The sequence below is a fragment of the Cupressus sempervirens genome, chromosome 4, assembly GCF_028749045.1.
Source record: "Cupressus sempervirens isolate cs-2001-9-10 chromosome 4, ASM2874904v1, whole genome shotgun sequence".
NCBI classification, from domain to species: domain Eukaryota; kingdom Viridiplantae; phylum Streptophyta; class Pinopsida; order Cupressales; family Cupressaceae; genus Cupressus; species Cupressus sempervirens.
Genome location: NC_143121.1, coordinates 636,524,514 through 636,551,631, shown reverse-complemented (window position 1 = coordinate 636,551,631; position 27,118 = coordinate 636,524,514). Strand labels below are relative to the sequence as shown.

General features: G+C 34.4%; 1 protein-coding gene across 2 annotated transcripts; it reads left to right on the top strand.

The window, feature by feature from the left end:
- The first annotated feature begins 13,306 nt into the window (after window positions 1–13,306).
- Window positions 13,307–25,535, top strand: LOC149562852 (Pectin lyase-like superfamily protein). 2 transcript variants are annotated; one of them, XM_089826307.1, is made up of 3 exons: window positions 13,307–14,097; window positions 20,360–20,691; window positions 22,837–23,273. In XM_089826307.1, exons 1-3 carry the CDS (start codon window positions 13,481–13,483, stop codon window positions 22,860–22,862), a joined length of 975 nt encoding a protein of 324 aa, XP_089682433.1. In that variant the 5' UTR covers window positions 13,307–13,480; the 3' UTR covers window positions 22,863–23,273. The 2 variants fall into 2 exon arrangements, with proteins under 2 accessions (XP_089682433.1, XP_089682431.1); XM_089826305.1 differs by lacking the exon at window positions 22,837–23,273 and adding an exon at window positions 24,916–25,535 and having other exon boundaries at window positions 13,342–14,097.
- The last annotated feature ends 1,583 nt before the right edge of the window (window positions 25,536–27,118 follow it).

Here is a 27,118-nt window from a genome sequence, read left to right as displayed (position 1 = left end):
TGGTACCACCTTAAATTGTTTCAAATATTATTTTTATTACTTCCAAGTCCCTCGTGAACATTTATAACTATAAATATATTATTATTTCACAATACACTAATATATAAATCTTACTATTATTATAAATGCTATCAATGTTCAAATAACCTAAAACTAATTTGATTATTTAAACATCCTTTAATACAAGAAAACCCTAAACTACTAATTATTATTACATTTAAGCTTATATATGATTACCAAAGCTTACTATACAAATATAATAAGTTGACTAACTAAATATAATGTAAATATTGATCTATGTGAATAGGGAAGCTAAACTATAACTAAATTATATTGTAAGAGGCACGACGTCATACTCGTGAGTGTCGAATACCATATAAATGATTGTATTAGGGTTAGGTCATAAGGAAGAGAAAAGGAGATCATAAAATATAACAAGGAGTTTGAACACGAGATAATAATACTATGTATACATTAAGCAAGCTTGACATTGTATCAGGGTACAAGGAATCATCACGCAGTACGAGCGCTACCAAATCATTATTCCACAGTAAGAATACAGGTACTGTCACAATTTCCTCCTGTACATTTCAAATAGCCGATTGTATAATATTTTGAAGGTATCAAAATAAATGTTAGATGGTAACGTTAATAAATACATATGTTGTTAAGTAGGATTACGAAATACGTAATCCCTGTCTCATGCCCTGGCGCATATAATCGAAATTGTTGGGCTTTTCGCATGAGAGTATTATTATGTGTTTGTAATATTATTATATTTATGAACTCATAAAACATTATTGCATGCATATTAAGATGAATATTATAATAAAGAAGAAGTACTCGATGTTATTAAAATATTTATATGTACAGATTACCATGTATACATTATATATATATATATATATATATATATATATATATATATACATGATAACAAAGGTTCCAAGTGGATATTGAGACATAATATAATAATAGATATTGTAATCAAAGAATATTAGTACAATAAACTTGTATATATATATATAGAAACTTAAATAACATCAAGATGTATTTCGAATTATAGTGTAGAAGGTTGTGTCTTCACCTGAATTATGAAATTTTGAGATAGGGAGTTGGTGGAGGGAAAGACGAAGTAATTTTGAGCAATTGTAAAATATGCTTGGAGCTTGTTTCACGTGCCCTCTACACGGTCATTCTACCATCTCAGAATGATCATAATCAGGAAGAGAAGATGACCTGACACTATGAGGAGAAATCTTCCATGGAAACCAATAAATTAATGTTAATGCTCAACTCCTCACATAATTTAATAGCAGAAAGGATCATAAGTTGTTTAAATTTGATGATCTCCTAATTTATGCCTAAATTGAATAACAAGTTTAAAAAATTGAAAAAGGGGTCATTACAGTGTATGCATGCAGGTGATTCTTGGGCGATGTGGGGTTGATCTTTCATCAACTTCAACATGGTATCAAAGCTCCAAATCTTCATGCCCCTTTTCTCTTCATGAGAGGTTTGATTTGGTTTTTAGATCTGTATTTTCTCTTTCAAAGGGTTTAAGTTTCAGAAGTGTTTTGTATTGGATCTTGGGGGACCTATCTTTTAGAGCACTTTGAGACCAAACAGACATCACTGTTAAGCTCAAAGCACTTGAAAACCCCTATTTTCATATAAAATATGTCTAGTTTAGACACTATTGAAATCTAAGGTAATTTTTTTTTAGCTTAAGACCGTATAACCTTGGCTTGAAAATAAAGGAGACCGTGGACTTTGTGGGGACTACTCAACCCTCATCTTATGTGCCCAGGCGAGGCATGGTGTTTGTACCATCTTGCATGACTTGTGGAGGCATCTTTTCATTTTGATTGGCACTATTTTTTTGAGGATAGGCGATGGTTCTTACTTGAAAAATATGGCCTCCAAAGTACATGGGCCTTTAGACCTATCGGGCTGCCATTTCTCAGCCCCCACTCCATCATTGATATAATGGTTCTTAATTGAAAAATCCATCTAAAAGTTCTCTTATCAAATCGAGAATTAAGACTTCAATCTGCGTTGGATATAGGTTAGTAGTGGGGAGAATTGATAGGGGTGAGCTTTTGTGGTGATGAAGCCCTTTTATGGTGGTGTTTTGCAGACCTCCATACCTTGATTTTTGTGCCCTTTGGACACTTTGCACCTTGATTCACCTTTAACCCACAATTTGGGTGTAGTGCCAAGATACCCACCATAATCAATGGCACTTTTTTTACGATTGGCTCCCCTATCAGTGGCTCCAAAATGGCATCAACACCTTTTCCAATGTGCTTAGCCTCCAATCAAGAGTTGTACGCTCACCTTGGGTCTTGCCTCACTCATTGAGGAACTTTGACTTCCATGTGTGTTTTGGAAAGTGACTTGATCTCAGGCGAGCCACACACATGCAATCTTTATTTAATGCACTCTCCTTCAGTGCTACAGTCATCACATGCCCCTAATCGACACTTCCAACTTGGTCAGCAATTTATGAGATGTTTTGGGCAGTTTTATTTTTAAAATATATGACACACTTTTTTGCAAGCCTTTTGGAACCAGCAACGTGCCTCTGCCAATGTTTTTATTGGCTTGTTTTCATTTCTTCTATAATTGATATAGTAAGTTTGGGTTTGTAAGGCCCCTTCCCCACTACCCTATTGTAAATCCTAATAACATGAATATGATTAGATATAGGAAGAGTCAAAAGATGAAATGTCATGTTTCTACCTCTTGTGTACAGAATGTGAATTTTATACTATTGTCATACACCTTATTACAGAACGATGGTAAGTAGGTTTTGGGATTTAAGTATGCCATAACTGGCATTTTCCTTACCAATATGAACCTAAAATCTTATTGGGATTGATATACATTTTATTCCCTGTTATGTTAAGTATCATGTTCAAAACTACATTAGGTTGATAAGCTTAGACCTATGGAATAAAGGCTCGAGATGTCATAACTTAGAAACTACGTCGATGGGTTCGTGATATTTTATGGCCTATTAGGATAATTAAATTGGATGGCTAGTATGGAAAGATGAATCGACAACCATTCTTGTGAATAATATTAATAGTTATAAGATGAAAATTGTTATCAAATTTGGATAAAGGTTTACATGGTAGAACTCGATGTGATGTAATGTGATAAGTCAATTAGCTGGACATCTCAATATTTACAAGGAAAGATTTTATGAACCAATAAAATATAATTGATTTATTCTATGTTGGATTCTGAAACTATGTGACATGACTATGCAAACATCCCATTTACTTGACATAAATAATACACTTTATAATTGTCTCATAATGATGATGGGATATTGTTAGTAACCAAATTGTATTTAATTGAATCAAAGGATATTAGTGGAGATGTTTACATTTTGGTTAATTTTGACCTAAAATATGTATTTGGAATTAATTTTCATGTTGGCTAGTTTAATAGTATAGATTCAACATTTCATCAATACGATTGGAAATGGATTATGATGTGGTTCAGAATGTTAGTAAGATCATTTGACTAGATAGTAATAATGATAGGCAGATTCTTATATCTTAATGTTTTAGATGCTTTATATGAAAATGATTAAAAAGATAAAGTTGATTAGGATAATTGAGTATGCTAATGTGAATTATTCAATATGAAATTTGGCATGCACCTATATACATGCATTTTATATGATTTTTCATTGGGCTACTGATGTTTGAGTTTAGTGTGCAAGCAATTAAACCATGGAATTCTATTGGGGAAACAAGGCCCAAACTTTTGTGGACATAGTATAGCCAAGGTGAATCTTTGGAAGATTCAAAGCCTCATTGTGATGTGTTTATTTTGTAAATGTGAGTTGCATGTATGTAGTAAATATATATTCATGAATGAATTAGGGACATGCCATTTTGATGTGTAATGTGTTTCAATGTGTCACTTGACACTTGTAAATTATTTACTTGTTGATGACATGTCACTTGGGGTTTTGGTCATGGCAACACGTAAACTAAATGCCCTTCAAAAGATTTAATCAAATCCACTTGGAGAGAGGATAGGATGGGTCACCATCAAGGGAAATTTCGAATTCAAACTTGACAAGGATTTTAGAGGGTCAATAAGTGGTCCCAAAGTGCCTTTTTTGTAAAAATAAGCTACCCATATGTTAGCATAACATGTTAGGGGCCTAAATTTGACCATTTTAGTGCTTAGCTAACCTAGGGGACCCTTTAACCAATGCATTCTTCCACCAATTCGAAATTTGAGTTATCACATGACTTTAACCTTTCCTTCACATTTGGTCAAGGTCCCTGTTTAGAAGGGACAATAGTGTAAGAGAAAGTGGGCTCCATGTTTTGCCAAAAATGGAGATAGTGGGGTTGGAGGTCTTCTTAAGGGAGTTTGGACAAACTAATGGGTGTTCATCCACTCTCTAAGTTTAGAGACAATTACAGTTTGGAAAGCAAGTTAAGGAAATATTGAGCTCTTCAATAACTTTCACTGCCATTAGCTTGGACAAAGGTTGGTGCCCATTCCATGATCCTAATTGCACTTGTTCATTGTGTAGAATACTTGTTCATATTGTGAATGGAAATATGTAATGTATGTGGTGTTGTAATTGTTTTTATGTGTAAATATTGTGATGATTTTCTTTTGCATTTTCTCTTGATTTTGTGTATGAAATGGTTGTGGGTGTGAAGGCTTCACTCACCCTAGGGAGGGAAGAGGCATTTGTATCATGGTAGGTATAAGTGTATTGATGTGATGAGGAGGATGTATTTTGATAGTCTAGAAGAGGCATTGTGCAATTGAAAATGCATATGTGTATATGGATATGGCATTTTCCTCTTTGGAGAGCCCACCTTCACCCATTGTTTCATGACTCCAATGGTGAATCATTGTGTTAAACCTTGGAGGGTTTGTAAATGTATTGTGAGATTGAGTTTTGTATGCTTTGTGAAATGTTTGAGTGTAACCCATTTGAGTCTTGTTTCCCTTGCTTGATGGGTGGCTTCGTAGAAGCCTAGGATGGGAGGTGAGCCTCCATGGTTCTTGTGTGAATGATTTTGCAAGTTTTATGCTTATTGGATCCAAGGAAGAAGTCTAGTATCCACCATGTATTGATGGAACAAAGAAGGGATATGTCAATTTGTAATGTATTTGAAGGGATGAAATCCTCATTATGTGATTGCATATTGTATTGTAAAAGTGGAATCCTTCACTTGTGTCTTTTGTGTATTGTATTTTAAAAATGAGATTATCACCTTGTGTACATTGCGGTGAGTAAATAGTCCATGAGAGGAACCATAATGAAATTTGGGATCTCTTCCTCCATTAATGAAGCAATAGATGTGTCATGATGTGATGTATTTTAAAAGTGTAATGTTCCTCAATGCCATTGTGAAATGTGTTGTGTTCACTAGGTCTCCATTGTTGTTTTGTGAAATGTAATGTAAGAGAGGATCTTCGTTTTAAGTATATATCATTGTGAATATGGTGTTGAGAATTTTTTTTTTACCCTCATGTGGATTTATGACTCAAACAATGGATTTGTTCTCCATAGATTTCATATGATAACTAACCTCATTTTAAGTGTGTGTGTGAAATAAATGCATGTAGGTAATGGAAGTAAGAATCTATGCAAGAAAAAAAAAGCTTTTTAAAAGGTTGATTTGTAATTAGAAGTTATTATACATATGTTTAAAGGAAACATCATCTTAGTTGTATCATTGATAGAACAAGAAATCAAATAGTTCTTCATTGAACATGATTCCTAATGCATTATCCTTACTAGATAAACACATTACTACAAAGAAAGTCAAACCATTTGATCCAACTTAATGTCTACAAGAAAGTAGTATCACTTTATCACACTGCCAAGATTCAATAATACCATGATGATATAGAGAAGAAGAATGAAGAATAAGATAGGTTGGAACATTTAAGTTGAAGAATAAATTTGTTGTAGGTATGCATTTTATTCTCTATCTTTTGTATGGAATAAGAGTGATAAAACTCCCAACTAATATAGACTAATATAATAATGAGAGGAATATCCATAGGAATATACTTAATAGTAAATTCGAAAAGGAAGACTTCATTAATAAAGGATGACCTTCTCAAAAGTTGAATAAATTGGAATTTAAAAAGAATCTTGTGACTTTCAAAAAAAAAATACACTAAGCAATAAAATAAAATGTTTTTTTTTTTTTTTTTTGGGGGGGGGGGGGGGGGGGGGGCGAGGGGGGGGGGGGTGACAACAACTTGGGAATCGCCCATTTTCCCATCATTTATGTCCCATCAATAGCCTTACTCTCCTAGCACTCTAACCTAAGCGCATGACTCAACACCATAGCCACTACTGCTTGACTCGAGTCACAAGGCTATCTAGTCGGCCCAACACATGTTGAGGTAGGCATCACGTGGGGAAAAGTAGAGTTTGTGTTTTGAAGGGGAGGCTTGGTGATGTGAAGTGTGGGGAAGTTATGAGGAGATGGTAAGAAGTAAAATTGATAAGTAGGAGATAATTTCACAGCAAGTCAAATTATGATATTGCTATCAGGATTTAACTATGTGATTAGTAATATCATAAGAAGTAAAATGTTAAAGTAATAGGTGAGGGCTTTAGAGTTGTGTCATGGACAGCCATGTGGGACATAGGAGCCAGTGGTAAGTGGGGAAGGTAGGTGGTTGAATTCCTTGGGTTAGAATGTAAGAAAATAAATGAGGGGTTAGGATTAGTATTAGATAGAAGTAAGTTTAGGGAATAGTGTTATGCTAGGAAGTGTGAGAAGTCATTATTAAATTAAGATAGTGTAGTAGGATATTAAAATTTCTATGACCCCTTGTGAATTAGCATGTAAGATAGAGTTAATGGGCGATTTATTAATGGTAGTGTTAGGAGGATGTGTGAAATCAAAGGGGTCAGTATAGGAATAGTAACATGTTAGTGAAAAGGTATTGTATCTATTAGAATTCTTTAGAATAACTGAGAGGGGGGGTGAATCAGTTATTCAAGGTCCAAATGCCCTATTAATACCTTTTTACTATTTTTAATGAATCCATACCCTTTTCATCTGTTCAAACTTAAATCAATCATATAAGCAAGTTACAGTAAATCAATATGCAAAGATAAAACATTCAAGATCAACACATGACACAATGATTTACGTGGAAACCCAATTTGGGAAAAACCACCAGTAACATGCTACTTGATTCTCACTCTTCTGAAGTGATGCCCTGTTAAAGGCTTACAACACACTGTTAAATGTGACCTTGTTAGAGGATTTCACCAAACTGTTAGGAATGGGCCTGGTAAAAGGTCTTTAGAACATTCACTTGGAATGTCACCCTATTAAAGGATTTATCTTATGGCTATTAAACCAACCTAATTCCATAGGATTTAAACTTACAGTTACAATTGCTAGAAAGTAACGATAATGGTCTTTTGATCTGATATAACTTACAACATACTTTGCAGATTTCAGATCACACTTTCAATTCAATCCTTATGCTTGACTTCAATCACTTCAGCTTTGACTGCTTGTCTCCCTCTCAAGCTTCGTCTCCTTAAGTCTTCTTACTCATTCTACCAATGCAATCATCCTTGTGGTCATCTATCCAAATAGAGTTCATGTGCTTTCTTCTCCTTAGCACATTCTACAACACTTCATGCTTTTATGCTTGACCACACCTTTCTCTTTCTTATTTCCCTCTCACTCTCTTTCTTCATTAACTTATGTCTTCTTATATAGAAGTCTGATTTGCCTTTGCCGCTCAATTCTCCCTTTCCAATTTTAGGGTTTCAAAATGGATTAGGTAGGATACAATGTATGTACCCCATATCTTGTTTTCTTCTAGAAACTTCACAAGTTGTTTCTCTAAAAGAAAAATGTTCTACATGGTGTTCTGTGCCACCAACTCATCATTCTTATCTTCCTTTTAATTCACAAACTTCTAGATAACAACCTTGTTGGCTTAGATCTGGCAAATCTTCGATTTCCAAAATAATGCAGCAACTCAGCATTATTGAGTTACTGGTGCTCGGCACCTCTGTGTTACTCGACACCTATACCTGCTCGGCACTAGGTTCTACTCGGCACTTGATTCTACTCGACACTTGATTCTGCTCGGCACTTGGTTCTGCTCAGCACTTGATAAACTCTGTATCACTCGGCATCTGAACTTGCTCAGCATCTAAAGTTTACTCAGCATTAACTAGGAATTTTCTCGGCTCTTACTAGCTTGCTCGGCTCCTTCTCTCTAATGAACTTAGTTTGAGTTTTACAAAAGACTTAGCTAAAACCTTAAATCTTTGATATATTTCAGTGTGCCCATTCTTTGTATCTTATAGTATTCCATCAAATACACTTTTTCATCAATGGCTTAGCTGATCCTTGTACTTCATTACAACATCATAACTTCAACCTTTCTCTAGGTGTTCTAGTTACATCTTATTGATTGCTTCCTCCTTGACAATCAACTAATTGATAGTATTTGGATCACTAAAGCAATTGTCATTCCTGCAAGTAGAAAGTTTGACATCAATGACAAAACAATGATTGAGGACATTCTTTACCAGTTCCATATATTATTCCAACAACTTTTCTTATGATCATTTCAATCATTTCCAACAAATAGTGGAATGTATAGTATTTTATAATTAAAAATATAGTCAATATTAATAAGGGTAGAATTTAATTAGTAGATGTGAAGTAGTGTTTGTATAAAGTGGTAGCTATTATAATTAAAGTAACTAGTGGGTTATAGCTAATGAAAGAAAATTTGGTTTTATGGAATTTAAGATGTAAGGAGAATCATCTATTTTAATGGAATTAGCTAGTAGATTTTAATTTGATGGTTGAATAGTGCTAGCAGGATGATAAGTATGATTAATATACAATGGTAAAATAAACATATATATGTACACATTATGTAATCAATATCAAGGGGCTTAAAACTATACATGAGTAACTAGGATGAGTTACAAGAGACAAATATGCATGCATCTTATCACAAGAGTATCATATAATGTAACCCTACCTTATAAATAGAGTTCAAGGCCCAACATGAATATGGATGCTATCACATATAACCATTTCAATCAATGTGACTATGAATCCTCATTTGGAACATATTCTTACATGATACTTTACTAATACAACCATATATTTAAGGTCAGGCTGATAACCTTATTAGATACCCTTTTATCAGTGATTATACCATCGAACCTTGTAAGAAAACACGCCTATGGAGATCATTACTGTTTTCTATATGTCATGATTGACAAACTAATAGATCCTAATAAATACTAGTCTCATGAACTTAAAAGAATAGATTTTCTTCCAACCAACTTATTGATGTGTATCAACAGATTGAGTCATCAGATCAAGAGGGCAATTAGTATTGGACATTTGACCAACCTATATAGAGACCACTCCTGATAATGGTTTGCAGCATGTTATGAGCATAATCACTACTCGAATCCCTTGAGTGGATGTGTGTCGAACATCTAGCTTTTCGATAACCTAGCTGCAAATGCATATGTCAAGATTTGACTTCCTAAAGTGGTCTTTTAAAAAAAATAAAAAATAAATTTGTGGTTTTTTTTTGCCTTATAATTTTGGGCATGACAGGGTCCTTATATAACGAGCCTTTGTGCATGCATTTGTTTACTGGATTATTTGTTGATTGGAGGGTAGTATACTACGCCAACTCAACACCCTTTGTCTTTTTGCTACTTCAACCTTCGATGGGACCTGTCCTTCTTCCGTGTGCATATTGTGCCTTTATTTTTGGCTTATGTATATGGAATATAATAAAATTTATGGGCCAATTAGGGGCATCTTGTTTGTAAGCCATGCTTGTCGTTGTTTTGGTGACTTAACCTCTTCATCTTAATTATGATGGAGAAGCAACTTTTCTTGGGTGCTCTTCTATGCATGCCAAAGATAGTGCTATTTATTTTGGCATTTGACAAGGTTTCTTGATTAGCAAGTTATTTCCCTTCTTAGTGGTATTGGATTTGTTACATGCAAATTTGGTGTTTAATTTTTTAAACACATGTGATTATTGGCCACCAGATTTGTTTTTCTAGCACTAGCCCTTTGGTCTAGCGACAATGACCTTTTTTGACATTCGGTTTTGTTTTCGTCGATTGGATTTTTTTCAATAGGGGTCATTTTTTAGGCTTTTTTTTCCTCGACGACCATTTGACTATCAAATTTATGCTCGTCATTTGTTGATGGTAGCATTGCATTAGTACTCATGTCACTTCTTTAGGATTTGTTTGGACCTACCTTGGATGTTTTGCTCATATCTCATGCATATAGACTCTGCTTTTCGAAAATGAGATATTGTCAGAAAGCTAGTTTTGAGCCCGTTACAATGATACATATATTTTTTAGTTTTGATGGCTTTTTCTACTATCAAAGTCAGGGGTACAATTTTACACTCCTAGAGACATATCCTGAGCATCTGATCTCCAATTTGAAAAATATTTATATTGTTGGAAAGGTCTTTCAGAGCTCTTTCCAGTGATGCTAGTTGTTTTTTCAGATTCTGCTCTAGGCACATTCTATTCAATTTTTTTTTGCATTTTTATATTTTGGTGGATATTTTGGTTGTTTCAGGTTCGAGGATCAATTTTGTTGCTTGAGATGATTTTTCATGGTTTGTACTATTTATTGTATTAGCCTTATCTCTCTTCTAGTCTATTTAGACATCATTTGTATGCATTTTTGCAAACACACTGAGATAAAGTGCCATATTCCTTCTATATTTTCATTTAAGATGTTTTGCCTTGTTTTGCCTTCTCATTTGAATTGTGTCATCTGATGACACTCATACAAATTATTGTATTCTTGGGAATCATTATATTTTGTGCCTTATTGTAAATGCACTACTTTGATTAAAGTGCCATGGGGGGTTGATGTTTTGTCTTTGTTTGCCATCTTCCTTTGTCCAGTGAGTTTCCCTTCCATGACATTAGCCTCATGACGTGTCTAAGATTGATCACCTTAGTACACACATATGTACTCTTTTGTGCATATTCATCAGGCTTCCTTGACATGCAATTATTTTGGGCCACTTCCAGTTGCTTGTCACCTCACTCTCATCTGCATTTGGGGGTGGGGGAGGGGTTCTTTTGTTATTTCTCACACTTCCTTGGTTTGATGGAGTGAGTTATGTATTTAGTTTTTGTTTCTATGTACTAGGCGGATGTAGTGGTTGGGTACCTATGCATTTTGGTGAGATGGATGATTTACCATATAGACACTCTTCTTTTTGTCTCTACTTTAGCTGCAACCTTCCATGTTCGATTGATCAACTCTTCAGGCTTTGGTGTTTCATGCCATATGTATCTTTAAGTTTAGTTGTTTTCCTTTGTGTGCCATATGATTCGATGTAGATTATAGTCTTCTCTACCTGGCCAGGTTCTATTTTAGTGGAGGTTTTTCAGATCAATAGTTACTTTTGACATAGCTTTGCAACTTCTACATACTTCAATGGAGTTCTTCATGATCATGTTTTCTTCCTATCTTCTAGGACATTCCCTAGTTTGGAGGCTTCTTCAGTCCTTCACTAGTTCATTTCAATATTATTTCCATCTCTTTTTGGAGCAGGGTTTTTCCCATGTGATTTTCTCTATTTCTCCTCTTTATAGAGATTTGGTTGTACTTAAGTACCTCATCAGACCTGTGTTGCTGGGACCTAAATTTACTTTTAGTAGTAGTTTCTAGGTTTTTAGCTACTCTTTAAGTTTATCTCAAGGGGGTGTTAGAGTAATAAAGTTTTTTCTTATTAATTAAATCATATTGATTAATTATTAAGTCACTTATTATCTCTAGTTTACTTAAGTTAAACTTTGGGTATATAATAATTAATTCTTTTATTAATTATTATCATGCAACCTATGTTAGTTACCTATTAGGGTTTTGATATCCTTTATAAGGACGATCTCTCTTTGTAATTAAACATTCATTCACTTTTGATAATATCAATCTCTCTTTTTGCTCATCAAGAATGTCTCATCTATGGATTTGAGAATTCCAGCCTCCATAGCTTTTGCTTCTCTCTTTTTGTGATAGGTGTTTGCATACAAATGATTCTTGGGAGCTATGGGGTTGATGTTTCATCAACTTCAACATTTTTAAATTAATTTTTTTATGTATTTATATTCTAAGAAATAATATGAAAGTGATCGATAGAGTATGAAGTTGTCCATGCTGTAATCTGTGTGGAAAAACACTATTACATTTATGAGCTTATATCTCCAAACATAAAAAAAATGTGTGTAACAACAAAACAAGATATATAGATGAATAGAGATAGAGAATGGAGATGCAAATCAAAGAAAATGAGAAATAGATAGGGAGAGAAAAAAATACACATTTAAAAAACTTTTTTATTCTAGATGATTAAGATTGATAACATATTATCTAAAATCTACACTTATGTATATTAATAACTCAAATAATCAAAAATAAAAAAAATATTAAGGTAAAAAATAAATTTTAAATATGTCTCAACATAGTTTTAGCCCCTTTTTAAAATAGATAAATTTAAGATATTAACTTTTAAAATTAGTCTGTATTTTATATCTAAATTATAAATAATTATATTAACAACAATATAAGAGAAGAAGGAAAAACACAAATAAGTTGAATTATAAATTATACATTTATATTTTTTTACAAGTATTCCTACATCTAGATACAAGGAAAGATTGCATCAAGTGTAAAATTTAAGAAATACATTCCATTCAATTATTGGTTCTCATCATCAACACTAATTATATTATAATTAAAGTTATTTGTTAGTTTAAAGTTGTTCAGATGATGCAATATATCTTTCTATAGACTTAATCATTGCACCTCTTATGTCAAAGTACCACGAGTGAAGAACTTACAAATCTTTAGGCTTTCCACATTTACGAATTTCTTTGTAGAAGTGTAGAGTGTGAGGTGGTCTAAAAGTGTCATTTTAAAATGTTCCCAATACCTGTCACTAAAATTCCCAATAGCCGCTCATCCAAAATTAGTGTGTTTTGCCCAAATGCACCAATCAACGACCAAGAAAACTAAAGCACATGTGCAATGGACTATTACTAAATGTGCCATCATTTTTTTTTCAAACTTTTAAAGCATGTATACTTAGTTATATGAAAGATTGAATTTGCCCAAATCACACAGCAACATATTTACACCTGAATAAAAGATATATTGCTAACAAAAATTACAAATAGCTAACGAATATGCTTTTACACTAATTTTTGTTAGCTAACATTTTTCAGTTGCAAATGTGTTGCTGAGCACAAATTAACTTACGAGATAAGCTCGAAAATTAGGCAATTCACAGGAGAATGTTATAATATCGAGGAATTCCAAGAAACTTTTTACGATTCCCACACTTCATAGGGGGAATTGACACGTCCGGAAGAAGTTATTGTGGCAATGCGCCATTCGTTGTAACAGCCATGGAGATCTCCTCTCTCATTTACGCGACAATTGTTCTGCTGCTCTGTATTTCTGCTGCACCTGGCGCATCCTGTCAAAACCTACAATATATTTCCTCTGATCCAGCGCAAACCTATCGAATTTCTTCCACAGAAACCTCAGATTTGTACTCTGTCGTTGATTACGGGGCCACGGGAGATGGAAAAACATTTGACACGGCATCTATTCAAGCTGCCATTGATGCTTGTTCGACGAGGGGTGGCGGCCGGGTTCGATTCCCGCCAGGGTCATATTTGACGGCCACACTTTTTCTGAAGACGGGAGTGACTCTAGTTGTCGAAGATGGGGCAACCGTGCTCGGAAGCCCTAACCAGAAAGATTACCCCGCGCAGAGCAGCCGGTGGTATGTTATTTTAGCCGAGAATGCGTCGAATGTGGGGATCACCGGCGGGGGGACAATTGATGGCCAGTCGTCAAAATTTGTGACGCGGTATGATGAACGAAAGAATGTTATGGTTAGCTGGAATGTGACGGGAGATTGCCGCGGGGATGAATGCCGGCCCAGGCTTGTAGGGTTTTTGGGCTGTGAAAATGTTCTTGTTTCGAATATCCGTCTGACCGAGCCTGCTTATTGGTGGTATGTCTTTTGTTGACAATTTTGTTTTTCTAATCCTTTTTTGGCTCTCTATTTAGTGACATTGAGCTGGATTTATTTGGATTATTTTGTTGATGACTCTCATGCAAGAAGTACAATGTCACTGTGCAACACTCTTTAGGTTGACTATACACTCTAATCAAGACTATTCTATATTTTTCCTGTTATGCATATGCTGTAAATGCAGTGTTCCATGGAGCTTCGGAACGGGGGACCAGCGGGATGGGGCGGGGGGTGGGGAATACATATAAAACTTGAAACAACTAGGTCTAGAATACTTAAAATGTATGTAGAATTACATTTCAAATGCGAATTTGGCAGATTAGTATAATAACAAAAGTGCAAATACCAAACATCCCTAATCTGGGGCTTTTGGACTTCCCATGGTCAAGCTCTGTAACACCAACCAGCCCTGCAGCTGAAGCCAAAGCATCCTTATCAATATGTGCTGGCTCCTGCGGTTTGCTGTGTAAATATTTAGTAGGGAATACTCTAGGAGTTGTGTAATTGTAACTATCATTCACTATATGTTTATCTCGAATTCTTTTCAAAGCACATCTCTCAGTAAAATTCAAACAGCTGGGAACATTAGCTGCACATGAGAAACAAATGAAACGTGTACTATTTATTTCTGGGCCTTTCATGTCTCTAACGATGACTTAAGTATGAGAATTGTAAACGTATTTACCAAAGTAATCATTGATAAGTAGAAACTAGATTCATTTATGCCTCGATAACATACTGGCTTTCGGTTGTAGAAGCTTTTATTTGAAATCAAAGGATATACGTTCAAATTCAGATAGAGGCAACGTTGCGCTCTTTGATGAACATTATAAAAATCTTATGCCTTGCGCTTTACCTTTTGTTTTAGGTTACTTTGCATGGGTGTCCTATGCACTATTCATTCACACATGATTTGGACTGATTTAGCACTCGATTAATTGACCATTGGTTAACGAAACTTAAAACAACGACTAGATAATTCACAAGTTCTTTTAGTTATTTTGTTAATTTCAAAACTGTAAGAGCGTCCTTCAGCTGTCCTCATTCTAGACCCAAAATAAAGGGGTTTCTCTTGAAGAGAATAACAGCCACAAAAGATTAGGGATACCAAAATCATTTCATGAACGAGCCTTTTAATGGTCTTTTCTGAGCCACTATGAATGCTGGACCACGGGTACTTAATAATTGAGTTGTTATGGTGGCCTATATTAGGGTCATTAGGGCCAAATTTATTGTCCATGTAGAACTAAGTTGTCAGTTTGGGTATTGGGTTGGCTGGTTCGGCTAAATTTACTCTTGGGGTTTGGATTTGTCAGTACAAAAACCATTTTGAAGTCATAAAGATATTCCATGTGATGTCCTCTCCTTAAATTGCCCCCCCACACCACCCCCCCCCCCAAAATCACAATTGCTACAAATTAGGGTTAGGGTTACATCTTTTTTTGATAAATAAACGGCCTTAGGCTTGATACATCAATCATGATGAATTACATTCATCAATAGTAAAATGGAAGATCCTTCTTCCCATATCAGAATTATTTGACCCATTCATGTCCACGTCTTTTCGCCTTCTTTCATCATTGCTTTTTATTCCAACCTTGCCCCTGTTCTAACTGTCATCTACATGGAAAACTAACAACATCTTGCAAGTTTTGTTAAAAAGTTCCTGTTAAAAAACAGCTAGTTATATAATCATTATTGAAGCAGACCTCATAACATATGAGAAAACAAAGACTACAAGTGAAAGAAAAAATCTGATTTCTATTGCCAAGGCAGGAAGATTGTAGGTCCATTTGTTCATATAGAAGACAAATTACGACGCATTTCATAGAGCAACTATAAAGTCAATCTTCTGGTATGAAATGGGGAGACAGAGGCTCTTCCTCCTCCTCATATCTCTCCCATTCTAAATTCACTGGCTCCAAATGTTGGTGTTGTAGCTTTTGTCAGATTGAATTGATATATAGACGACCTCTCTATGGTTATTGGTTAATCATAAATCAGATACACACACACACACACATATATATATATAGTTTTTAATATTGTCTATTGGCAAATTAACTTACTATAACCAGTATTAATTAACATAGAGACATGTATCTTTTACTCCTATATATATATATATACACACACACACACACACACATTCAGATCTGCACTTGGAAAGCACATAAATTCATGGCAGTGCTGTTACATTTGCAGCAATCTCAAAATCAACATGGTATCAGAGGCAGGCTTTAAGTGTAGAAAAGAAGATGAAAATGATGAAAAATATTAACACGTACTAAACATCAAATAAAGAACCTTTGGGGTTACACAGCTGGCAACGAAACAGTCTTAATGGGAACCTATTTTTGAGGGAAATTGATGATATTTTATTTATTTTTCCTAGAGGGAGTCGCAATGGTTTTCTGAGTTCTCTAATATTTGAGGTGATTCACATTTTGCCTTTTGGGCATTCTTGTTTGCATATTTGATATTGCTTTGGCTTGTTTATTTAGAGACCGATATATCTCTGGAGGAGGAGATTGAACAATGAGATTTTGAAGTGTTCAGGTGGGCTAAGGACGAGAGCACCTTGAGGTTGATCAAGGTGCAATCTCATTCAAAGTTTGCCATTGTGCAGAATTGTCACAGATTTCGTTGTTTCTTTCAAAAGTTTGTTGGATTTTGCTGGTAGTTTTGAGATGATAGCTGTGAGATCATATTTTTTATTTTTTGTAGCTTTGATTATCACATAGGCTGTTGTTTCATTGTTAAAACTGATAGTTGGTTCTCAGAATAGATTTTCTGAGTTCGATAAAGTTTTCTTGAAAACATTGTGATTCTGCAGTGTCTGCTGGCACCCTTTTTGGAGCAATTTCGGCTTCCATGTTATCTGATTTTGCAGAAGTCCATAGACAGCCTTGAGGCTGTGGCTTTTATGTTTGTGATATATATTTTCATGTATGTTGACAATAAATGTTATGTGTAAAGTTTGGAGAGTTCTTTGGATGTATTTGACTGCATCTGTGTGTATCTTGGGCTCCAGTTTTGGGTTTTGTTTTAAGTTAAGTAGCAGCAGATATATATTACTGTAGGCATTAGTATTTATTATTTAACAGCAGAAATGTTATAATTTCCATGTTGAAATCTGTTATAAACATTTTATATCAGTTGTACAAATTTTCAACTTAGGGTCAGTGTAATTCAATAATCATTTCTGTGTACCCAATTTGCTTGTTTTCTTCTTTTTGCAAATTTGATAAAGAAGTTGCTAAAGGGTTTCGGATCTGATTATTCAAAGCAGAAAGGTCATTACAAATTTCTGTGGAGGAGACTGACCTGTAATTCTTTCACATACCCCATTGCACTCTAAGTGGACAAGCATTTAAGATATGTACCTTTAAGAGTTCTTAGATCCATTTATAACTTTTGGGAAAATGCCGAATTTAATAGATTTATCAGGGATTCCTAGGCAACCTTTGTTAGAAACAGGGAATACTGAGGAGGTGGGGGAGAGGAGGGGGGACGGGGTTTAAATCAAGTTTGTGAAATCAGGGGCAAACAAATGCAGTCACAAACTTGAAATCACAAACTTGAGGAACTGTGCAAACAATACCAATTGATAATCTTTAAACTTGCATAGATGATCAAACTGAAAAATAAACATAAGCATAACACAATGCAATTCATAACACCATTATTTGTTAACTAGGGTAACCATGGCCAAGGGAAAACTCTGGTGAGGATGGCACCCACAAAATGGTCCACTAATCAAAAGTATCTAGTGAAAGATATTAACCCTGTTAGGAGTCTGTTACATCTGTATAGTGTATCTGTCCTTGTTAGAAGCCTCAACCCTGTTAGGAGTTGTTATTACAATACAAAAGAGTGCAAGATAAGCCCACTGCTCAAATATGCATGTACAACTTTACAATGCTATCAATAGTGATAGATACAAAACCTTATACAGTGCTGATATCTTCAATATTTGATCTGTTCTTTTAGTTCCTTCTTCAAAACTGATCATACAACTGTACTGTTCTGTACCAGCATCAATTTAGCATCTATACCAATTACATAAAGTGCACATTCAAACATTATATCATTACAATACAATGCCACGCTTCGCTAAACAAAATGTATTTCCTTTATACCAAATTCCTTCATCCTGTCAGCCTTGCTGCTTGATACTTTTTTAAATCTTTGAATATTCTTTTGCCATGTGTGGGTTAACATCTAGGATGTCATCCCAACATTGTCTAAGTAATTATTTTGGTAAACCAAAATACACTTCCTTACTCTGTTCTGTATTGTTGAACTGTGACTGGTAAATCTGCAATAACTCATGCAAATTCAGGATTATCTTTAGTGGTCTTAGACATATGTCCTATATATCCGTACTCTGTCCTCAAGCGTGTGAAACCACATGTGCTTCCAGTGAAGCTCGCCAAACTCCAGTGAAGCTCGCCAAACAAAATAAGCTGACTGTACTCTGTTTCCCTTTACCAGACCTGACAATTTTCTGAGTTTTTGTACTTCAGACTTGTCATTACATTTTACTAACTCAAAATAGGCTATATGTTGCCATAAATGACAACCCTGATACACCACCTTAGCTAAATTGCTAACAACCTTATTGTCAGAGAGTAGACATCATTAGTTGCAACATGTTAATGCTCAATTTGAATTCATGGTGATTTACATAGTCACTCCAATTGTTTTCAATTTTAATATGACTAACATTTTCCTTAGGATTGACATGAGCATCATTGCACTTAACAATAATGGCATGCATTGTCACTGCTGTCATTGTTATTATAGGCCTCAATTTTGTCAACAAGTTACAGCATTATTTCTGTGACATATCTGCTACTAGGTAGCCCCTTCTTGTGAACTGACATTTTCCCAAAGAGAACATGGCTTGAATGTGGCCATTCATTCTTCCACTGCTGCCACCTGTTCTGGATGAATTGCCTTTACAACATGCAGTAATACAGTATATATATAAAAAAATCTTCACCAACTACTGCAAATATTGACAGAAAAGTATTCATAGGAAACTTCTATTACAGGACAGTTACCATATTAAGAAAATGGCATAAGTAACATGGGCCCACAGAAATATGAAATTTTCTGTCATAAATGAAGGTTAATATTTTGTTTTATAACTTGTCTTGAAAACTGCAGGAACCCCAAGGTCCAATGTGGACTGTTGAGCAAGAAACTTATGAACAGGACTGAGGCTTTGCTTTCTTATGCAAAGCATTTTAAGCAAAGTAGGAACCCTTAAATCTGTCTAATTTAAGATGAAACCCTTTATGTATCATACAGTGATCGGGATGCTTTTGTAACATCCATGTGATGACTGGTAATGTTTCCCAAGTTACTCTCTAAATATATGATAACCGAATACCCCATGAATATGCAGAATTAATAAGTATAACCCTTTGATGTACTAAATAACCAGATATTCCCATTATCAATACTACAACACCATAAGGTATCACTGTCTAGTGGTTTAGTCTTAAAATGCAGCCAACTATATGTCCATGCTGAATGTAAAGAGGAAGATGTTAATCATTTGTCCATAGGTTCAAAAGTATATTTCTATGCATTTGTCTTGTACTCTATTTAGTATGATATTTATTATTTTGAAAATAAATACAGGAATACACATTGAAAAACTATTTTTCATTGAAACACTTTTGGATCATTTAGACAATTTGGTTGAACAGGTTATGAATACAAACACCTATTGGTTGTAATTGGGTGAACATGAATACATTTTAGAGAATTTGTTGCTTTATATGTGGTTATACAATTTACAACAATAAATGCCTTCGAGAATTTTGTATCTATATTTTTAATTTTACTAGTAACATTTTCTCAATCACCATCCTACATAACAAATCCATGAAATAAATATAAAAATGGCATGAGATACAATGTATTCACCTTGGCATGGATATAATGCTGTCTGCAAGCATTACTCAAGCTTGATTACAGTGAGGTATAATTTGAGATACAGTAGTTTTATATATTTAAATTCTTGGAGTTAGTTGCTACCAATTGGTCATCTGTCATTCTTGACATCTATTGGATGCTACTTTTGAAAGGTCATTTCAGCTTAAATTTCTCTCTCATTTACTTGGTAGCTCATATATAATTTACTTGAACTTGGGCAGGTATGAGAAAATATTTTAAATATTGTTTGCAGACTTCTAAACTGTAAAACTTGCATATTCTTGTGCAGTTTGCACCTTGTTCGGTCAAATAACATTTCAATACATGACGTCTTTATATATGGGGACTTCAACACCCCAAATAATGATGGCATTGATATAGAGGATTCAAACAACACTATTATCACTAGGTGTACTATTGACACAGGTGATGATGCCATATGCCCAAAGACATATACAGGGCCTCTGTACAATCTAACAGCAACAGATTGCTGGATTAGGACTAAATCCTCAGCAATCAAGTTTGGGAGTGCCAGCTATTTCAATTTTGATGGCTTATATTTCAACAACATTACAATTGTTGATTCACATAGGGGACTTGCATTACAAATACGTGATGAAGGTAATCAATAATCCTACATTCCATGCTTTGTCATAATTCTATTACTCCTTGCTTCTTCATGTAAGTGTTTTTCTTGGTTTTCTCAAGTTTTTGTGGGATTTGAGGCTTTGTTTGTTTTAAGTCATGCCAAGATGATTTGAATGAGTTGCCATCACGGTAATGACATTATTGCTCATGTCTTTAAGTTTTAGGTAATAATTACCATGCAGTGGGAGCCATTTAGCATGGATACAGAATAGCTTTAAGCATTTGTTAGTAGGGAAGATGAACAGTGAGTGTAACCTTGCTTTGGACTTTTCATCCCTTGTCCCCATTTTTCTTGTTATTTGTTTTATGTATGTCCTAGTTAAAAAAATTCTTACTAGGAAACAACAGGATCAACATTTTCCTCCAGTTTTTTTCTCGCTTGTTCTCATTTGAAAGTGAGAAGCTTTTCTGTAGTTGCACATAGTGGTACCTTTTCCTATTTGTATTGATTTAATGTTCTTATTAGTTATTAGCAGTCAAAGCTCTTTTTTAAAGGGTTTAGAACTGAGAAGCCTTTTTGTTGATCCATTTAATTAAAACTTTAGTTTCTACTAGTAGTGATTTTAATTTTCTAATTGGTAGTCAAATTTGTGGCTAAAACCAGATTGAAATTAGATGCACAGTATGAGATATTTGCGAAGCAATTTAAAATAGAATCATAATAAGCAGACAAAATTTTAGTGTAGAAAAGAAATTGCTGTCTGTCATTATCAGGATTTAAATGTGGAACTAATAGAAAAAACAGGAAATGACTATAACAGAAGTGAAAATTCAGAAAAGTAAAAAAAATTAAACAGTAAGAAGATAGGCCTTCATAAGACAAGAGTGCTTCTCTTGGCCTTGACAATTCTCTAAGGTCTTATTATCTTCCAGCAAAGAGGCATCTTTGTACTTAAATCTTAAAAATCTTTTATAATATCCGAAGGAATGAAGACCTTAGTGTAAGTGACATAAGATTTCCTTTAACCACGGATATAATCATTGCTGACTTTATAGCTGATTGGTAACTGATAGAATAAGCTAACTGATGAGTAATTGATAATTTGATATAATAATTGATGTGAAAGTTGAAACTGACGACTGAAGGGTTTAAATGATATATGCCTGCCCAATTGATTCATTGTTCTGCATGACTGATATTTTCCTGCATACATAAATCATTTCTGCATAAATACATGGGAAGATGAATGGTTAAAAAGTGAACACAAGGGCATGTCATTGTGTTTAAAACAGTCGTTCTTCATTGAATTGATTTGCACTCAAAGAAATTGAAGAGTTGGATTCCAATTTTTTTAAGGCAATCTTGGAACAGATGCTTCTCTTGGTAACTTTACCTTGTATTTTGTATGGCCCAAAAAGAGTATAATTCTTTTCAGACAATATATGTTAAGAACATATACTGTATAGATCTGTGAAAACTTATTATATTCTGTCCATGTTCTTGAAGTTGATCACATAAATAAAAATCTCTTCAACCATAAATTCCTCAAGTAACATACCATGTTATTGGCTATTCCGGCAATAGTTTTTAATGTTGCTACAGTTGAACCTACGCACAATACATGCTGAAGCGGGCATGATCTAGATTGAACTCTGACTTGTTTTCCATAATCATAAGACTTTTGGGATGATCATCTACTGGAGCTTCTCTAACAGTCTCCACATTTGGAAGAAAATGAGCCTAGATAATTAGCAAAAATCTTCAAGAGTTTTTTTGTAAAGTTTTCCCTTATCACAAATATGGATTGATGAAAAAAAAATAATCATTGCTGGTGTCTACTTAGGAGGTTGTTGTTAAGATTGAGATCTGGAGCTGAAAGAGAAATGTAAAACCATCAAAACAAGTGAATTTTCTTGAAATCAAATCTAAAACTGTTGTTATATAAAAAAAATCAATACAGAAAAGTCCAAAATCTCTAGAAGAAAAATATTCCTATGTTGCAGGTTCCGGTTTGGTGGTTCTCCAATATTTGTTTTCTCTCTTGCCTTGGTTTGGCTGGTTTAATATATTTGTGTGTTTGTTTTTGTGATATATATTAAAGAATTGGGAACACAGCTGATGATATCAATTCAATGTCAAATCTCAAGTAAATACTAATCAATAATGTTATCAATTAGCTCGTTATAAGCACAAGTGGTCCTGACCACTCTTCACTACTATACTCCATAGCAGCCTTGTGCCCCTCATGCTTGCTGTGACCGAGGAAAGCTGTGCAACAGAAGCATCCAAGGCCTTCTATAGCTCCTGAAGGCTGAAAGTTTTAGTCTAATGATCCAACATTCCTTCAGTCAATTGTTGCATCAGTTTGTACTTTATTGTATTTGACATATTCCTAATTGTCACTCTTAACTGATAGGAAACTGATTTTGTAACTGGACACTGCAAACCTGATGAGTGACTGGTTTAAACTGATGTGTAACTAATCACTGCATTGGGGCATAATTGATATTCCCAGCACAATTGGATTATTGGTTTGTTCCATGTTTCTCTGGGATTTCATTGGGGTATGGGAGGCTCAGTTTTGTGGAATGACAAATTTACTCATTTAAATCAAGGTACACACCTAAATACCCAACCTTTTTTTGAAATATTGGATTACTGCCAATGGTGAGTTTGCCTCTGCCCAAATTCTGTGTCGACTGTTGATGGGAGTTGGCCCACCATTTCCTGCTTTGCTTGGCTGAGAGTGAAAAAAATCTGTTTTTGGATTGTATTACATCATTTTCAATCTTGCATAACTCAATTCTAGTTAACAACAATATTTTGAATTTTTTCATCTTCTTTAAGAATAATGCAGTAATAGAATGCCATCCAACTTGTGTCTGATGCTACCAAGTTGAATGGTTAGTAAAACAATACAGATAACACTTTTAATGTTTTTGTTTCCACATTGTTACATTAATCATTTTCAATTTGTAATGTTCCTTCATACTACAAGTGCAGGCTTTTCAATCCTATTTTGTAGTGACCTTCCTAGAATCAATTGTCAACTCAAACTATTTTAAATTCAGAATGCCACATCTCACATAGGGAAACATCTTTAGAGTATCAGCTATGCCCTAACTAGAAAGTTGGTTTTAGATTTATAAAGCAGTGGTTGACAACTAGATATTCAGTTCCAAACACAAGGGATCAGACGCTAACAGTGGAGCTCAGCCCATTCCACAAGGTAAATCTTAGAACAAGTTTTTAGCAATTGTAATTGATACTCAATCCCATCCAGAAAGGCTATGCCAAGTTAGTACCACTGCAAGAAGTCGAGAAATTCCTCATTTTGAAGTACATGAGATCAGAGATACTGTATTGCCATGCTTCTCTCAATTAGTGTCAAGATCAACAGTGTGTTCTCTGTCTCAACATGATTATATCTTGTACTTGCTATGATCTTATCCACATTGACATTAACCTTACCATTACTGCTAACTTGTTAAACTCTTATTGTACAAGCACAGAGTTTTATCACAAATAGGACGTCTTAGGAGCCGTTATCCCTCTTTACACTTTTACAGAGAACTTCAAAGTGATGAATTTACTGTAAATAAAAGAAATTTCTTACGTGGTTATACAGTTTTTAACTCATTTCATTCAAGTGAAGGCTCATCATTCTGTATGTCAAGATTCGATGATCAATGAAGTGTTCTGTCCGTTTTTTCTTTCTGTGATATTGCTATTATCATTCAATTGTGTTTTTTGACTCAAAACTCATTGACCCATGTTTCATGAGAAGTCATTCACAAGAACCTTTCTCTCATGAGATTGAATGGAACACTTAGCACTCATTGCATCTAGGTGATGTTCATAGAGTTGAAGCATTCGGCCTTTCCTGGAATGTCACCATACTAGTACTCCTACTCAAGTGCGCTTAACCATGGAGTTTTCTCCAAGGTTAAGCCCACTTAGCTTGCCATCTCATATTTTTATATTGTTCATTACACGACTTCATAATGTAAATGACCAAAACAGTTGATGGAAATCAGTTCAATAGGTATTGGATGCATTTTAGTTCCTTGAAACCCAAGCTTCAGAGAATACATCTTTATTGTACAGCTTCTTGTGAAGAAAATCTGTATCCTCCATAATTGTGCAGTAATGTCGATGAAAATGCTTTTATAGCATACTTTGTTTTTTTCCCTAAATATGCATAAACACTGGTTTTATTCTCCGCACTTTTTTTTGTTTAATGTCACCTCTAACAGGTAGTGTCAATGGAGCGATATTTTCCAACATAAACATTACTACTCGCTACTATGATCCATTGTGGTGGGGTAGAGCAGAACCAATCTATGTCACTGCATGCCCGCGAAACCCACACACGGTGGTTGGCTCGATATCCAATGTACAATTTGTTAACATAACAGCAACATCAGAGAATGGAATTTTCTTAGCTGGTTCAGATCGAAGTGTTTTGAACAATATAGAACTCAAAAATGTAAATATAAAATTGAAAAGGTGGACAAACTATAAGGGTGATTTATTTGATTACAGACCTGGGTGCCAAGGACTTGTACCCCATCACACTGCCGGTATTATGGTGGAATTCGTGTCTGATGTACTACTTAAAAATGTAAATATGACTTGGGCTTTGAACAAAAATGTCAACTGGGAAGTACCAATGGACTTCAAGCCTTCTACTGTAAACAAAATCTATATGGCTGGCTTTCAGTCAACTGTGTGCAAATAGAACTTCATAAGAGTTCTGAGTGGCATCATTCAACAGAAGCCCTTGATATAGCAATGAAAAAAATTCGAAGCACGTGAACTTGTGTAATTAATTAAATATTGCTTTGGCATAAAAAATTGAATTGCTTCAGAATCAGCTTGAGAGTCCAAGTACATTTTCTTCCTTCTTGCATGATCTTTATTATCACATCCGTACAATTAGTCCGTTGTAGGATTGCCTTATAGATTCCAGACTTTGTTGTATTCTTTTGGAGAAAGTAACATGAATCCTGTTCCACTAACATAGCAAAGGAAATCAGAGAATTGCCTTTCTGCAAGTGCATATATTTGATTGTATGTTTACACTTGAGAGTCATAGACTATGGATTACTCTGCTGCTATTGCTGTGATATAAATTGGCTTCCAAATTCAAATTCAATCGTTTTTTCTTAAAGAATGTGTTTTAGATTCTTGACCACAAGATATGGCAAAAAAGCCTCTAGGAACCTCTGAAATGACAGGTTCTGCCCTTACAAGAAAGGGTTTCCTCAATCATTAAGTAGTTCATATTTACTGATGTAGTTCAATTTCCTTTATTGTATGAAGTTTGAACTACTTAATGTATGATGTAGTTCAATTTCCTTCAATGTAATGAAAAGTTTGTCAAATTTTTATAGTAAGTCAGCCATTGAGCTTTTTCAAACTGAAAATGTTCTCTGGATAATTAACAGTTTTGTTTATCTACTTTTTTTCTACTGATAAAGTAGAGTGATATTTATGATTGGCAATAGATCTTACAATGCTACCCAATTGATGCTACAATACGTCCCAGTGGATTGCATAATTACTAAGTTAGTAATGGGATATTAATTACTTCTTCTGATATAACGGTTTGTGGTGAGACTTTAATCGTTTAGGGTTGCTACTATTAATTCACAGCAATTGAGCGGAAAATTATCTCAAACAAGCGTGTTCAAGATGGAAAAAATTGAAACTAGGGCCAGGATACCCTCCCCTATACATCTTTTGCAGTCTTACATTTTCGCTTCTCCATTTGAAAATATAATGGTTTTCTAATATACAAGCGTAATGTTATCATATTAAACTCAAGTTATCATTTTGATAAGTTCTTCATGACACGAAATAGCCTTGACAGTGGTTGGCACATGATATTATGTTTGTATAAGTAATGAAAATTTAGTTGAATAGACCTGGTGTTAAATCGGATGCGAGTGTAAAAAATTATAAGGTCATTGATTCCTTCTAAAGTACATCGATGAGTCATATTTTACACCATTTTTATCGAATTTGTAGTTGGAAAAGATTGGTTGGTTTCCAATAATGTTAAAAAACTACTTCAGAACCTATTTATCAGAAATAGAATACTAGAGATGCTAAATACTGTAGTAGGTAAAAATTTGCAAGACCAGACGACCTTAAGGGTTAGTAGCACCGAATTATTTAAAAAATAGTGAACAATATACTGCTAAACACATTATGATCCTACAAAACAATAGAATAATAAAGCATGAACGATTAAACTAAATAAATTAACGTAAACCATTCAAATAATAAAGCATGATTGATTAAACTAAATTAATGTAAACCATTCAACACTTTAAAGTTTGTATTGCTTCTCTTCTTTAGGTTGAGGTGCAACGATCAACTATGAATCTTGCAGCCCCTTGACTCCGAGCTCCAAAAAATATGGCAAAAGATTATGATTGGCAAAGATTGGAT

What these genes read in the sequence shown, in the direction of transcription:
- LOC149562852 (XM_089826305.1), top strand. Translation starts at nt 13,481, where the DNA reads ATGGAGATCTCCTCTCTCATTTACGCGACAATTGTTCTGCTGCTCTGT. An exon ending in ACCGAGCCTGCTTATTGGTG is followed by an intron (nt 14,098 to 20,359) that starts GTATGTCTTTTG and finishes ATTCTTGTGCAG; the next exon opens with TTTGCACCTTGTTCGGTCAA. An exon ending in ATTACAAATACGTGATGAAG is followed by an intron (nt 20,692 to 24,915) that starts GTAATCAATAAT and finishes CACCTCTAACAG; the next exon opens with GTAGTGTCAATGGAGCGATA.